The sequence below is a fragment of the Trachinotus anak genome, unplaced genomic scaffold (assembly GCF_046630095.1).
Source record: "Trachinotus anak isolate AG129_WGS33_773 ecotype Australia unplaced genomic scaffold, CSIRO_AGI_Tana_v1 ptg000015l, whole genome shotgun sequence".
Taxonomy (NCBI): Eukaryota; Metazoa; Chordata; class Actinopteri; order Carangiformes; family Carangidae; genus Trachinotus; species Trachinotus anak.
The window spans coordinates 8,777,339-8,794,227 of record NW_027273866.1 but is presented as its reverse complement, the minus strand read 5'-3'; the positions used below and the strand labels follow the sequence as shown (position 1 = coordinate 8,794,227).

The 16,889-nt window shown below is 40.9% G+C and overlaps 1 protein-coding gene across 2 annotated transcripts; it reads right to left on the bottom strand.

The window, feature by feature from the left end:
• Positions 1-1,038: 1,038 nt before the first annotated feature.
• crlf1a (cytokine receptor-like factor 1a) lies at positions 1,039-16,157 on the bottom strand. 2 transcript variants are annotated; one of them, XM_071498731.1, is made up of 9 exons: positions 15,748-16,157; positions 11,751-12,029; positions 10,116-10,245; positions 8,296-8,465; positions 3,830-3,987; positions 2,584-2,658; positions 2,398-2,491; positions 1,981-2,165; positions 1,039-1,857 (listed from the first exon to the last, which is right to left on the bottom strand). In XM_071498731.1, exons 1-9 carry the CDS (start codon positions 15,818-15,820, stop codon positions 1,834-1,836), a joined length of 1,188 nt encoding a protein of 395 aa, XP_071354832.1. In that variant the 5' UTR covers positions 15,821-16,157; the 3' UTR covers positions 1,039-1,833. The 2 variants fall into 2 exon arrangements, with proteins under 2 accessions (XP_071354832.1, XP_071354833.1); XM_071498732.1 differs by having other exon boundaries at positions 1,702-1,857; positions 1,977-2,165; positions 15,748-15,939.
• Positions 16,158-16,889: the final 732 nt, after the last annotated feature.

The following is a 16,889-nucleotide window of genomic DNA, read 5'->3' as shown; positions in this document are numbered from 1 at the left end:
CTCAACCAGTGCCTTTAAGTTTCCCTAACTGTGCGACAATGCAACAAACAGTGTTAGTCGTGTGAAACGATGTAACTCACTGATGTGGGGCTCAGATGAGAAGAAGCCAGGATTCATGATGTCAAGTATTTATCAGAGATATCAGGTGGTTATGTTTTTCAGTTTGTCAGCAGGAGATCATCCACAGAGCTCAAAGTTATTTGATGGAAAGTTAGGCCTAGGGATTTAAAGCGCCACCATGTGGCCGGCATGTAGCATTTTATGTTTGTGCTCATTAACCTTGACCTGTGATGTGTAGGATTCCTCAGTCTAACATATTACCCATCTCTACCTGCAAACACCATAATCTCTGGTTGTTTAAATGTTGTGGGTTTGGGATTTGTTTGATGACACATGCATGCCCATGTGCAAATCTATCAATAAACAATAAAACAACAAATTTAGAGAATGCTAAGGTATCTTCCATGTGAGCGGAGTGCTTCCTAGTTTATTTTTAAAGGCCATGCACGTGCAGATGTTTTTTCAGGTACTAATTAAACATCTACTCAGGTTCATGTGGAGTGGAGCTATTTTGAGAATTACATCATGTCTCCAAAAGCTGTTCACTAATAAGAACGACAAAGGGTGTAAACTGTCATGTGACAAAAAACCAGTAAATGTGTGTGCAGTCTGCAGGCATCCACATGAGAAGTCTGAGCCCTGAGTGTGTAGCAGCTTTAACCTGACTGTGCTCACTGTGCCATCTGATGGTGACAAAATAAAAAATCCAACAACCAATGCTGACTGTTAAAATAAGCATTTTCAGGGAAACATCTCTGGCTATAAAATATGAAAAATAATATAAAGAATATAAAGATATAATCTTTTACTACTCTCTCTACACTAAATAACACAGAATATTGAATACAGCAAATATACTGACCAGACCTCCTTTCTTTTCTATGAGGAGTGACTAATTCTACCAGACTAGATCACACATATTGTATTGTGTTGTCTGCTTGTTCTGAAATGAAGAGAACACTAGAGATCAACACCAGCTTCAGTCATTGATATTTCTTTACTAACTAAACATAACTTAAGAAATAAAACATAACTTTATACAGTTTTAAATATGCTGGTACAATTCAGTACAAAAATAAAGGCAGTGAAACGCTTCCATACACAAACACCATCAAGTCGTCAGTCACGTACTGTCACTCAGAAACAAGAGGAATCCTGGGTGAACAAATCTGGCACATTATCCACATATATAATAAAGCATGAATTAGAAATACTGAATGATAATTAGTTACTTTTCTTTTCTTTTTACATCGGGGCCGCAATGAAAGCTTTATTGATCGGTGTCTCCATGGACGCTGAACAGCCACTAGATGGTGCTTTGAGTCCACAGGAGGAACCGGGAAAGGTCACAGAATACTTCTAGATGCCTAGGCAACACTTTGTGTTTTTGCTTGAATCTGTTTCGAACTGCGTTTGTGCACATGCAGAGCAGGTACCTGTCGAACGCCTTTGCTGATGTCCAAGTTATTCTCGCTACACTTTCCTTTGTGAGAGCAGAGTAGTCCACGTGATACCGGGATGTCCATGACGAGTCCACCTTTTTCTATCCTTTGGGCAAAAACAGCGCTCATGTCAACTGGAAAAGATGCAGTAATTCCATTGTTTTTCTTCAGATGTCCTCTCACGTCTGTTGCTGGTGTCCACACAAACTGTCTTTATGATTCCCATATACGAATACAACCTCTTTCTCATTCCTCACACACACATAGATAAAAACACAAATCACACTCAGTTCTTTTCTTGACTTGTTTTCTGCTTGTAAAGCAGCATGTGCTAGGATTTATCCCCTTGGAGAACCTGAATTAAAGGACAAAATCTGTTACAAATCAGCTTTTATATGAAAAAAAAACAGTGTGTATGTGCAGCACATGTCTGCATGTGCATCTGTGTTTCATCCCTGCATTAGTGATGCTTACCTACCTGGTTGCGAGCTTTGTGGGATTTCTGCATCAGCACTCTCCACTGGTCGTACAGCTTCATGGACATGCTGCTGCAGCCGTAGGCGTGTTTCCGCACCCAGCCGAAGAACTGCTTCAGCTCCCTGCGCAGGGTGGAGTTGGAGTCCCCGCTGGACTTGGAGTCACAGGAGCCCGACATTAACCGTTCTGCAGGAAGAGGAGAATACAATATAAAACAGGTTTCAAGACTGAACATGAGAGGTAAAATAGCACCTTCTACTTCTTCTGTGAGGCTGCCGGTTTTGAGCAGTGGGAGAGAACTGCGGGATATGTGGTACACCGTGATACAAAACAAATTTTAGTGGCACAAATTACCTCTTAAAATCGGCTAAAAGGCTCTAAAAAGTGAGAACAGAGATGTGTGTGTGTGTGTGCTCACCGCTGTGGGGTGTGGAGGCAGCAGTGGGATGGCTCCACTCGCTCCAGATTCCAGCTTTGCGAGAGCCGTAGATGCCCACGGGGTTACAGCGGACCTGCAGAAAATAAAACATTTTCAGCTCTGAAACACAGACCAACTCTGAAGAACATCTTCATCAACACTCGGACACACATATTCACACCACACCTGGACAAAATACACGGTTCCAGGTCTCAGTCCAGCCAGTCTACAAGAAGTCTGGTTCCCGACATCATCCATCACCTACACAACGGCAAAAAAAAAACACAAAAGTCACAAACACGGAGTTGAGCGCTGGAGGTCTGACCGCAGTATTAAATACCAACGGGCATAAACGAAAACACAGGGTGGAATCAAGAAAACACAACCGCAAACTATGTACAGACCTAAACATGCATGCACACCACATTGTTTGGTGGCTCCTGATCAGCATGTTTATGAAAATATGTTAATGTAATCGTGCTCGCTGGGTGAAATCTGCTCTCTATTATTTATTACAGAGCTGGATATGCTGGGACACACACACACACACACAGAGGAGCGTGCACAGGTACTTGCACAAATATACAGACAGCAAAAATAAAGACAGAAAGAAACACACGCACACACACTGCAGTTAATAATCTTGTCTAATAGTCCCCACTTTCTGTCTGGCATTCAGTCTGTAAACACTTGTTAAGGGCGACTCCAACAGAAAACAGAACACGGAAATTACAGGCATCAGAGGGCTAATGATGTGACGTGGGGAGGCCAAATCGGCAGAAGTCACCACTGAGCGTTTTTTACGGCCATATTGAAGACATTAACAGTTGAGATGTATCCCTCCATTCCTCAGCATGACCTCATGATTAAGGCTGGTTACAGCGTTCTGTTTTCAGCACCAAACCCTTAAAGCCACTTGGATTTAAGTCTCCTCTCTCCTCCTTCGAAAATGGTCCCATCCCTCCACTGCCTCTCCACTCCCCTTTTCTTTTCTTCCTCCACTTTGCGAGCAAAGACTTGCTTATATTACATCTGTGTAATTCCCCCTTAATTACTGGAGAATCTTCACTCTTACCCAGAGGACTCAAGTGAATTCTGGAAAGCACCATCTGCATAGCTGAAGGTTTTGCACTGCATTTTTCATTCATTAAATGCTTAAACAGAGGTATACACAGTGGCTCTGGCCTGTGTTTTTCCCGATCACAACCCGACTTCTAGATTTATGACTTATGAAGGTTTTTGACCGGCCCAACTATTAACTCATCTGGCAGTGGAGGCTTCAATCAAACTAGATTAGAGGTGATTACAGCATGAGGATGAGAAACAGCTGGAATAGTGCTGCGGTGATGTGTGTCCGTTTGAGTGCAAGAGACAAAAAGAACAGTTTAATCCGTATAATTTGTCCTCCTAACTGTGTGTCCTTGTTCTTTACCTTCCAGTCTTGGCTGTCCTCCAGTCTGTAGCGGATCTGGTATTTGGCCTGAAACAGGAAGTCTTTGAGAGCAGGCGGGGCCTCCCAGCGAACACTCAGCTGGTCTTCCAACTGCCCGACACGACTCACGGTCACACCTGACGGAGGGTCCGTGGTCACTGGGAGGAAGAGGAGATGGAGAGGGTTATTAAGTAAGAAGATCTCATCAAAAGATGAAAGAAATATATTCAAATTTGAATAGTTTCTCTGTGAGTAAATTGATAATCTTTGGGATTTTAAGTGTTGGTCAGATAAAACAAGCAATTCAAAGTCACCTTTTGCTCTGGGAAAAGGCAATGGCCATTTTTCTCTATTTTCAGACACAATGACTTATGACAAAATAAAACAGCTGATTAAAGGAATTAATAGATGATGAAAATAATAATTAATTAATCTAACACATACACATTCACTCAAATCAACTGTGCTCTGACCTATGACTGTGTATAAACATGGACGACATGACATGGACAAGACGACATTTCCTCAAATGTGATAGCAACCCCCGTTTTGATCCATTGTTAATTTCAAAATATTGATTAGCATGGCTTTAATGATTTCAGAAATATTCAATTCAAAACGGGGTGTGAGTACGTGTTGCCCAACAATCTGATGGATTTCTATGTATTTATTTAAAAAAAAACAAAAAAACAGAAGCTTGTATCTAATGTAACGTAATCATTAGCAATAATTTCTAAAATGTATAATGGTTTCATGAGTTCTTTATTGCATCCAACACGTTTATTTCTATCCTAATGACATAATGATAAACTTCTGGTGGACAGATGGCCCATATTGTGATTCCAGCCATGGCTGCAAAAATCCATAGCTTAGGGCCTTCTCTCTACATCCTAAGGTTATGTTTGCAGGGTCAAGAAATCCATTCAATTCAAATTGTAAATGGTAGGAGTTATGTCTTTATGCGTTAGAGCACACTGAAGGATTGTTCAGCGTTGGCGGAGGTTTGCGGTCTCTGAGAGCCTTACAGTTACTGGAGACTTGACTTGTGTGAGCTGGAGGTGGGTTTTTCATCTGACAACGATTATCTTTTCGACAAACAAACATGTGGTGACAGACCATTATTTTAACTTTCCTCACGTTGGATTTTGGGCTTTTGAGATCGTTTCAATAGCAACTTCAGTTCCTTTTCATAATGTCATCCCTTACCAGTAAACAAACAAGACGACCCAGGGGAAAGGAAGAGATGGGAAATACTCAGTGGAAGGAAAAAGTGGGAGCTGACACGGGAGTTTTAGAGGATTTCTTTCTGGTCGGCACGAACCAGAGATTCTCTCTAAAGTAAAATTTGTTAGTAAAGGCAGTACTCATGGGTGATTTAAAAAGTGTAAACCCGATGGCGGCGGTCAGCCCTCTTAGAAAAACATTTATTTTTAACACAAAAGTGAAGAGTTAAACTTAGAAAATCAACATTTTAAAGCTTAGCATCTTAGTACAGTGGAGATCATAGATGGACTACGAGAAAATGGGCCCCGTGCACAGACAAATAGAAGGCCCCCACACCCACACAACCGCACAATGACACAATTGCTAATGATGGTTTTCCATCTTGTTTTGGTCATTTTGCATCTCTTTTTGGTAGTTTTGTCTTTGCAGTCATTTTATGTCTTTAACTGAGCTCTATGACTTTCAAACAGGAAATATTAACAGTCACTTCAGACAGAGTCTCTGGTCCCCTGACCTCTCGGGCCCCTGGGCCTGCACCTGGTAGGCCAGTTCAACAATCCATCCATGGTGGAGACACTAATCGCCCAAGCCAATGACAATCAAAGGTGGAAAGAATGGAGTGGAGATAAACTACAGTTAATTTAAATAACTGATTGATGGTTTAGGTTGAAAAAAATACAATAGTTGGTTGCAATAGTTCTACTTTATCCTGTTATCTCAAGACCATAAAGTGATTTTGTAGATTTGCAGATTTGTTTTCTGATGATAATAGATTAATTATAACCAAGGAAGGTATAATTTTTACTTTTCAGAATCATGTTTGTGTCCCTCCTATATTTCCAATTTCAACCTTATTTACTAAATCTCTCTAAACAGTCTTATTGCTGACAAGCTGTATATTCAGTTATTGCTGCTTCCACAGCAATCAAGCTTTGCAGCAATGTTTTCCTTGACTTCCTTTGCGACTCACCTCTCAGGCTGCTGCCCTACAGCAGTAAAAAGCAAATAACTGAATCCAAATTTAGCTTTAATGATGCAGGAATTGAACGTCATTCAAACATCAGGCACTAAAGGACAGTGCTCTTTGTAAAAAAGCTGCACATATGTTATTCAACATAGCATTTCTACTTCTGACTACCCTTAATTTGGAAAGCCAGACAACAGGTTTCATTCAGAATTATCCTGTTCACAAGAAACCAAAGACATCCAAAGATAATGAGAGAATTAATTCAAATTAAACTTAAAATTATTCTAACCACAGTGAGAACATTTTTAAATGGTATTTGTCATAAAGAATATGATGACAGCAAATGTTTTATTTATATACACTACGTGTATTTAGCAATAAAAGTCAATGAGACATGCCAGATTACAAAATCAATCATTGTTTACATATGTCGTCATTCCTCAGCACATCCTCATCTCCAGAGTGAGACACCAATACAAGTTTCCTCTAGTCTCTTGGTTCAGAGGGCTCCCCGTGACTGAGGAATGCAGAGAAAACTGTAGGTGTTTCTGCCTCGCCTTCATAACTGATTGGACATGACCGTAGACGCGGGTGAGTCACAGCAGCTCCAGCACGCAGGTGTGGTTGCTGTGTTTTATGACATGCTACTGTTGTGGAAACGACCTGACTGAAAAGAACGGCGAGGGCAACCCGAACGAAACAAAACGCACGCACGCATGAAGTCCAGAAACCACCTACACTCTGTCTGCCTCTCTGTTTCTATACTGTTACCAGGCCCTGCCCTGCCCTCAGGGTGTGTAAACAGGTGTGGGCGTGTGTGCATACATCAGGGAACGGAAAGGGATTACAGTGCGATCACCAGTGACGTGTTCACCTCTGAAACTCTATATGGTGTTCTCTCTGCACATTTTTCCGACACCGTTAGGGGCATGCTAGGGGTGAACCAGGTGAAGAGTTCCAAGCTAATCAGGTTTTATTATGTCAGGTCCAAATCTTAAAGCCTCAAAGCCCAAACTCTTCAGGCCTCAGGAGTTTTCAGCCAGTTCTGAGATGGGATTAGGTTCGAGGATCAGTCTGGAACATTCCAGCACTTCATAAAAAAGGGGTCAGCGAGTGTTTTCTGTGAGTGTGTGTTTCCATGTGTGTGTCCAGAGGGAATGAGTAAAGAGAAATTGAGCTCATCAAAAGAGAGGGCGTTTCCATTCGTCACACACCTATGTGTGTCCAGGTGTGGGCATGCATGTGTGTATGAGTGTGTGTGTTTTTTGGGGGGGATGATGGGAGAAGAGAAGAATTTGGTCTTGTTGCATGCTCCGTTTCCTTAAACCACACTAAGCTAAGCTAAGCAATGGACCACATAACACAGCTTTAAAAGGGAACACTGCTCAGCTCCTATCAGTGTGAAGCTGGATGAGAACATGTGAACAATTTTCTTCAAAAGACAGATGCCACAGAACTCAAGCCAATGTCCTGTCTGTGGGAATAAAGGAGACAAAGATTTATCTGTTCAAGAACTGCAAAATTTCTGCTGGTTGCCTGTTAATCTCAGAGTGATGACTCCTGGACTTTTACATTTCTGTTGAGAGTTCGTTTAGAGGATTGATACCACTACAAATCTTCATATCTGTCCATTCAATATGAAGCTACACACAGAGGAAATGGCGGAAGCAAACAGCCACTGCTGACCTCAAGAAAACGTCTGGCACATGTATAATTGCTAACTGTTGATGTTAAACCAAAGTTTTGTACTGATTAAAAAAACAAGCTTTAACTTATTAATCAATAGGCCGTAGAGGTTAGGGTCAGACATTTACTGCTGTTTATAAATTTAATGTTAAGCTAATCACCTCCCTACTCCTGCTCCAAAGTTAATACAGACACATAACCATGGTATCGATCTAACTTGGCATTGTGTGAATAAGTGTATTTCCCAACAAAGCAAACAATCCTTTAAATTAACAATTTTAAAATTTTACGCAATGCAGGACAACTAGAAACCACTTAAAGAAGCTAATGGGGAGTCAAATAAAGACTTAAGAGAAGGGAAAATCACAAAATCCCTCATTGGATGAACTGCACACAACTTGTAAGGATATATAATCTGTGATGAGGTGTTGCAAGGAGATATTGCTTCATTTCTAAGGCTCACAAGCCTAAAAGGTTGGTATCCACTTTCCTAGATTATAGCCTGGGGGCTCATTGACATGGGGATCTAAGCTGTAGAAAAGAGAAGGTAAAAGAAACAGGGTCAAAGTTCAATATGTCTCACACTTACCCACGTCTAGGATGTCGAGGGTGATGACGTCAGAGACAGCCCGGCCCAGCTGGTTGGAGGCCTCCACCCAGATCTCATAAGGTGTGAAGAGGTGCAGGTCCCGGGTGATGCTGCAGGAGTAAGGCTGTGTATGGGTGTAATCCTCACACTCCTTCTCCTTACCATACCACCTGTGAGAAAAACAGATATGACTGAAAAAACTCTGGGCAGTATTCAATATTCAAGAATAATAAATGTGATACAGAATTTGTCATTAGTTAAGAGTTTATCTGGTATTAGTAGTTTTATTAAATTCTTATTAACGCTAATCTGACTCTCATAACAGATCTCTATTTGTTGGCATGACTGTGGGCACTGCATGTCAAGTCATTTCCCTTTTAGATCCCTTACATCCCATCTGAAACTCATTTTCATTTTTCTTAAAATGAGATCTGCCAGAAAGATAAGTTATTTTGTCTTGTTTCCAGCTCCACTTTAGCTTGATTCTGGGGCTTTTTTGAGGCATACCAGTGTTATAAAAATGTCTTGAAGCATGTTGATTTTGAGTGGAAACATTTGCAACATACTCACAAAATTGGATGTTTAACCCATTGGAACACTAGGATGTTTTTTTTTTTTTTTTGGTAGTTTTTCACTCCCTTCATTTACAGGCCTATTGCATAGTCACTTCATGTCTCTACATGCTGCAATTTTCAGAATAAGTTAGGCTACTCAGATATGCCAGGTCTGAACAGGGATGACCGTTTGCTAAACCCTTCCTCTCTGATGGTCCAGTCATAACTTAGAAATCCTAACGAGGCACGGCAGGCTCATCAACCTTTGGATTTCTCCACATGTTGAAGCAGCGTTCATGCTGCTGTAGTAGGAGCTGTACACTGTGTACAAAACGTTTGGAGGGTGGTGTCTTTTTCAAGTCTATTCAAAACCAAAACACAAGGTCAAAAGTGTAAGAAATTAATTAAACAGTGTGGTTATCTGCTTTGCTGCAATCGTTAGCATGTGCTAATCTGCTAATCCCCATTTACTGCTAGTGCATCCACTGCGTAATATTTCCCCACTACTAGAAGGACGTCGTGGATGCTACTTTTTTTTTTCTTGTTGCAAGTAAAATCACACTATTTGAAAGTAAAATCAAGTATGTAAGCTAAGCAGCCAGGGTTATATTTACAACAGAAGAACAGTCAGTGTTGTCAGCTGACTTTTGAAGCTAACTTTAGTTTAATTAGCTAGCTAGATCCAGCTATCAGCAATAATCATCATTTCAGATGACGAAATTGTTGGTAATTAGCTAGCTTCCGTTTTCTATTCAATGTCTTTACATTCTGCTATCATTTTTCTTTATATTAATTTTTTTTTAATTGTTGGTGTTGGAGTCCATCATTCCACCAAAAGATTCAGTTTATTTTAACACTCAAGGAATTCACTGGCAAAATGCAGTATTACTGTTTGTAATTTCATTTCATTGCTATGAGCCCCATTGCTAAATGCTAACTCTCCTAAAACTGTATCAGAGGTGTATTCAGCTGCAAATGAAAACTATACATTTCCTGCTGCTGTTGCTTCACATTAAAAGTAGTCAACTGATGAAACCCTGGGCTTTTAATGTGAAGCAGTCACAGGAAACAGAATGTATCTGTCACCGATGTTGGCGCTAAACCACAATTAGTAATGAAAAATATCTTTATAAAGCAAGACAACAGACATTTTAGGTATTTTTTGTCATAACAATTTTAGTATAAAAAAGCAGATTTTCAAACTCCACTGTGGATTAAATGACATGCAGAGATTTTTCTTTGTGTAGCTGTAGTGTGTGTCCATACCTGAGTTTGTACTTGAGCGTATACTGGGTGCTAATGTTGGTCTCTCCTTTTCCTCCTGGAGCCCAGCTGCAAGTCAGGTCTTTGGTGTTCCTGGACCAGCAGGTCAGATTGACCGGCTTCTCTGGAGGCACTGGGACAGAAAGAGGGAGAGAGGAGGAAGAAATGGGTGAGGAGGAGGAGGACAGAGAGGAAGAGAAGTTAGAGAGAAGCAGGAGGAAGAGAAAAGAGGTAGGGAGAGAGAGAAGGTGAAGAGAGACATAGGGTCAGCGAGGGTACAAAGTTACCTCCAGCCATTACTTCAGCCCCTTCCTCTTGAGTGTAATTTACCCACTCGTGATGTTCCTCAGAAAATGGTGTTTTTTTCTTAATTGGTCTCTCTCTCTCTGTGTGTGTGTGTGTGTGTGTGTGTGTGTGTGTATACAGTCTGATTTGGTCAGACTCAGGATCCCTGCCAACATTCCTCCTCTCTAAGAACACAGGGTGCTCAACACCAGTGTCGCACAGAGATTAAGATCCCGACTGCAGCTCCTTTTGTGTGTGTGTGTGTGTTTTTCTGTATGCTCATGTGTGCTTCATCTTTGTGAAGACCATTTTTAATTTTAGATCTTGAGAGCGAGGACATTTTTAAAACGTGAGGACATTTTGGGTGGTCCTCATTTCTCCGAGGGGCTGTTTGAAGGTTAAAGGATAATTCCAGTTTATTATAACTTGGGTTTTGTTTGGGTAGCCTCAGTCGTCATTCTTATGGGTAATAATAAGATGGTGTTCTTCCAGTTAGTTGCTAAGATTTGATGACATGGAGATAGCACTAAAAAAAACACCTGGATGGGCCAAGAAACATACATGTGGAGATGCATTTTGAAGCCAGGTGTGAACAGGGCCTTTATTATAAGCCACAGCCTTTATTATAAGCTAACCAACTGCTGTCTGTAACTTTATATTTATCCTACAGAGTTGTAAAGTGCTATCAATCTTCTCACCAAACTGTCAGCAAGAAAGCAAATGAGCCTATTCCCCAAAATATCAAACTATGTCTTCAAGGTAAGGAGAAAATAAGGTTATTTTAAGGTTGTTATTAAGTTACCACATTAACAAAATCACCCAATAAAGTTTGCTGTAAAAATAGGGAAGAAAATATTCAGGGGTAGGCAATGCAATAAATTCTGGCCCTCATAAGTAGAGAAGTACAAATGTGTATGTGTGTGTGTCTGTGCAAAATGTCAGACCCACACTCTGTGAGTGGACCCTAACCCTAATGGACCACACAGGTGGTCAAAACGTCACACAGTGACACACACTCATGGAGGCCTCTCACTGGGCATGAAGGCAGGAATACTAAACATAAGATACAGCCACAACTGTGTAGGGACACTTCAGAATCTGCCCACTACTTCCTTGTTGTTTCCCATTATTCCCATTTCGGTTTCACTCCTCTCACCTCTTTGGTGTATCACACTTCTTCACACTCATTGCACTTTGCTTTTAATGTTAACAAGTTACTTCAGCATCTCACAGTGAAGCGGAAAAGCAATATTTGGCACCTAAATAAAATATTAAATAACAAACGTCTACATTAATAAAACCAAACTAAAAACTCATGTACAGCACTGCAACCACTGACAGACTTCAACTTACTCCCCACGTAGAGGCAGGATCCGGCCAAGATGTGTCCCTTGTGGTTGTGACAAACCAAGTTGTCTCCGGACGTCTGCTTGGAGGCGTTTAGTCCGGCCAGCGTCACGCTGAGGTTGGTCGGGCTCAGCACTCTGTAGAGAGAGGTGGGCAGCTGTTGACCATTTAGCGTCCAGAACAGAGAGCTGGCGTGGACACCGAGGTCGGGGTGGACCCAGCAGCTGGCGGTCAGGTTGGACCCCATGTGAAGGACGGGGTCCTGGGGGTAGATGATTGCTACATCTGGAAGAGGGCGGGAGGAGATGGATAATAGAGGATGACACTTAATGACATAAGAATATCTTCACATGGTGATTGGTGCAGAGAAGTGATCAGGTCATCTTCAGTTATGCCTTTACAAACTTGAGACGTGGTGTTGGACAGTTTGTTGGACAGATGTGTGCTGGAAATTTACCAGCACACATCTGATGACAGGCAATGTTAAGTTGCATTATGGGAAATGTAGGTAGTTGCAGTTTTTTTTTTAAGCTTTACCCATACCAGGAGATAAAAGTGAGGATATCTCAACCTAGCTTCTAAATTACTGCATTCGTGAGCTAAAATATTGTGGTAAAATACCGTCTTATTCAGGAGAGGAAGGGTAAGGACATGAATGTCAGGAAAAAGATAAACATGCATTTTGTCATTTGTAGAATTATGAAATCTCTGAATCTCTGAAATCTCAGATGGTGGAGGGGCCTTGAATGCACCAGCAAGAGTCTCCAAATACTTCCTGCTTTATGATAACTTAACTGACAAAAAAAATGTAGTTAATGAAATTTTCAGTATGATGGATTACATATCTCAAGCAGGTTTTAAGTTTCTGCAGGTTGATATTAAGCTGAACTAATATGTGATGTAAAGCATTGCACTGTTAAAACTTCTTAGTTTCATTTTTTTTGTTTTTGTTTGTTTTATTTTATTTTGTTAGTTTTTTTTAAATTTCATTTTCATAATTTGTTTTTCATTTTTTCTCTCGCTGTTTTTCCATTGGATCTTGTCTAAATTTGTTTCTCTCACTTGTCTTACAGTAAATCTGTTTGGCTGTTTGCTTATTTTTCTGTGGTTTTTGGTTTTTAATCCTGTAAAACATTTGGTAAACTCCAAATAAAAGTGGTTAAATAAACAAACAAACTATTCATCATTTGTTATCATATTTTAAAGCTGAATATTGAATTACAACCACACAAGTGGCAAACTGCCAAACAAACCCTAGTTAGAGATCTTCATTCCTCTGAGGGGCTTTTACTTTTTTAAATGATATTTGTGAATGTGTGCGTGACGGCTGCTTTGTGTGACTGAATTGTCTCGGTGTGATGTTGTATCTGTAATTTGTTCTCAGGTCTCTCATGCAAAAACACATCTAGAAGTTTTTACTCGCACTGCAGGTGAACAAAGCACCAAGAGGACACAAAGAAGAGAAGAGAAGAGAAGAGAAGAGAAGAGAAGAGAAGAGAAGAGAAGAGAAGAGAAGAGAAGAGTTCATATTCGTCTGCGTCAACACTTTGTCAGACCACTACAAATCTGCGCCTGGGGCCACATCTCTTCAGCTGCCAGCCACCTTACGCTGACAGACATTGTGTGGTCCTTTATGGAGGAGCCGCCTTTGAAGACGTTAATTCAACCGTGACTCCGAACCAATATAAATATCATAACCTCATCTCCAGCTCTGACACAACACTTCCACACATTTATGCACACACACGAACGCAAACAAACACATGCACAGAGGCCGGTTGTCTTTGTCACCGGATACCGTGGTGGAGCAAAGGGGGCCGTGATTAGCCAATAATATGCTGATCCAGCTGAATAACAATCAGTGTTTATGTATTCCAGGCGCAGAGGATGGGACCTTGCCCCGGAGTGGGGTGTGAAGCCCTCTAACACCCCTTCCTTCACAGTTCAAACACTGCGGAGAGAGACACAATTACTGCTGTTTATTGTCTCTGCTCGACACGCTCACTGGAGGAAATGACTTGTAAAATCTTATTTGTTTGGAGAGACTGAGGCTCCTTGAAGCACAGCTCTCCGATCAGGGCAGGGAATGAGTTTAACCCGACGACAGCGGAAGATGGAGTCACTGGGCAGGTTCAATTGAGAAGCAAGGAAAAGGCTGAATAATAGGAGGTCTCCAGTGATAGACTGAGAACACCCTCTTATTTAAGCTGTCAGACTTTCAAAGGTACATGACATCCCCTCCTGTTTCTAAAGACCTATTTACTCTCCGCTCATCCGTGGAACAGTTCAAAGACAGCCTATACTTTCCTCTGTCTGCTCTACAATAGACGTTCGTTTGGAACTTTTTGAGGGGCCAGCGCGGACGAGCCAAGTTGAAGAAGTCACGCAACATTTAGTGACAATGAGCCATGCAACGCCATCTGAAAAGAGATCGAGGAGACAGCAGCGGATGTGTTTTTTTTTTCTTTTTCTTTTTTTATAGATTTACATTTTAGGTATTTAACTGATGGTCTTATCTGGAGAGAGGAGAGATTATCTTGTTTTACGGCAAGTCAAATTAGGGCAAGCACAGGCAGGAGAGGTTAAAAGGCTGCGTTTTTTCGGTGGGTTTCTATGTATATTTTGGAGTCAGGAATTTGGTATAAAATGATTATATCCAACATTATTACCTCTTTATATGTTTAACAGGACACTTAAACTTTATGGGATTATGAGCTGCACTAAAAACTAATTATATGTTAGTGAGAAAGTTCCACATTTAAATGGTTGTATTTCAGTGGCATATGTAAACCACAGCACACTGAGCAAAAGGGGGAAGTACCAGCCATTATTACAGTGAGTAAAACAGTAATGACCAATTAGGGTTTATAATAAACAGCAGAGCAGCTCGTGATCAAAGCCCATTGTCTCCTTTAAGCCCCTACAACTACACTTTCTTTTATTAGCGCCTTTCAAACAGGATGAATAACAGGAGATCCTCTGTGAGGAGCTGTTCTGTGCCAGTGAGCTCACCATAAAAACTAATCCAGCCACTTAACAGGGGAAGCGGACATAACTTTGATTTATTTACCTTACTGTGCATTAAGCTGCCGGTTAACATTCTCCAAAACCCGAGCAAATGATGTCACTGTTTTGTTGCGGTTCATAAAGCCCCCATGCTCTCCATGTGTTAAACGAATTATGGCCTGACTTGTTGAAATTCAGCCTCCTGGGAGATGAGTTCTCTCTGCAGGGATACAACCAATATACTTCAGCAGGAGCACATCAATAACTGGAGCTGTCAAGTGGACAAAGTGGCGTTTGTCCTTTTGAATGTGTCCAGAAATCAACCTTAGTGGATCCAGTGTGTCCTGAGCAAGTGGCCCCTTATTATGTAAGCCATCTTAGGAGAGAATCTGTGGAGTTGTGCTGTATTGGAAACAAATACAGTATTATCTAATGGATACTATGTTATTTGTACCTGCTCCTATGTATGATTTACATGATCTTATGTCAGTTTTATCTTCCGATGGAAACCCTATATCTGTGGTCCTATCCACTGTACTTAAAGTGGCCTTTTGGTGTTTATAATCCACTTAAATATCACTTTTCCATTTCCCATTAATATTCTGTCAGGGATTGCAGATTTTATGTAATGTTTGCATTATGAAATAGTTCAATATGATCCCACAGAGAACTGATATCACTTCCCATGAAGGCTTGTAGTTTTTCCTGTAACGTTTGCATCGACTAAAAATCTTCCAAAACCATGTTGTACTTCAGTTGAAACACTTTTTTTGCACCAGTTTTTATCTTAGAAATCACGCTTACCCGAGCAGGACAGTGTCACACAGCGTTGTTTACACTAACATCCCTGGGTGACACATAGATTAAGCTGATCTCAGTGGACCCAAGAAAAAAAAAAAAAAAAAAAAAAACCCAACAAAACAGCGTAACCAAACCAAAACCCTTCCCCAGCAAGACCACGACTTTGCGCATCGATGGACATCTGTGTGCAACTTACGTGTGGACAAGGACAGCACGCCGGGAGCAAGCAGCGTGAGGAAAATCCAGCAGAAGTCCAAGACGGTTTTCATTTTCACCCTGTTGGTTTGATTTCTGCCTTGGTTCCTCGTCCTCCTGTTGTTGTGATGTCGCCCTTTTTTTTTTTCGATCCTGGACAGAAATTACGCACAGAAAAAAAAAAAACAACAAAAAAAAAAAAAAAAAAAAAAAAAGAAACAGCACGGGGTTCAAGCTGAATGCTCCGGATTCTTATTGAGAGGACAAGTCTCAGGAGTGAAGGAGCGCACTAGAAAAAGTGTGACCCAGTGGAAAAAGTCTCACTCTTGAGAAGCCATAAGGCAACTCGTCCTCAGTAAAGCCCGAAAAGAGTAAGTGCAGCACGTCCTGTGTGCAGCCTTCTCCCTTCTTAATGCTTCCTGCAGCTAAATCATACACAAGTTCATACTTTTTAAGCCCCTCCTCTCTCTCTCTCTCTCTTCCCACACAGTCGCCAGTCATTTCCCCCTTTTTTCCGTCCTTTCCCTGCTCCTTTTTTTTTTTTTTTTTTTTTTTTTTTCAACCTCTCCCCCCTTCAGTGATGGGTAGGAGAGTCAGAACCATTCACTTTCACTGAATCACTCTGTCTCTGTTACTTTCCATGCCTCAGGTCCCTGCTTTACAATTTTTCACCATAGGAGGCCGTTGAGTCACAGTGTTACAGGAAAGATTGCCAAATCCTAAAGTGTCCTTTTCTTTTTCTCTACTTTATCTCTTTGTCTGTGAGGAGTGTGACACAGACCCTTTTTTCACATAAAGAGAACCTCTTTGTACCCACTTGAAATATGATGGGTTTTTTTCTCAGTTTTAACTCCATATGTAAGTTATCATGTGCTCGATAACATACTGCACTGTACACTGTATCCTATTATTTCCTTTTATTATCCTATTATTACTTAAATCTTTCCTAAGTTCCACCCATGGCCAGTAATTGGTGGAGTTGAAATTCAAAGTTTCTGGTGGCCCTCTGTTGTCAGTGGATATTACTTTTCTTCTCAGATAACTGTGAACATTGAATTATATATATATATATATTTTGGTCTTTTCTTCTCTTCCACTTTTTTTTTAATAACAAATGAAATGATCAAAGTGAGCAACCTCTGA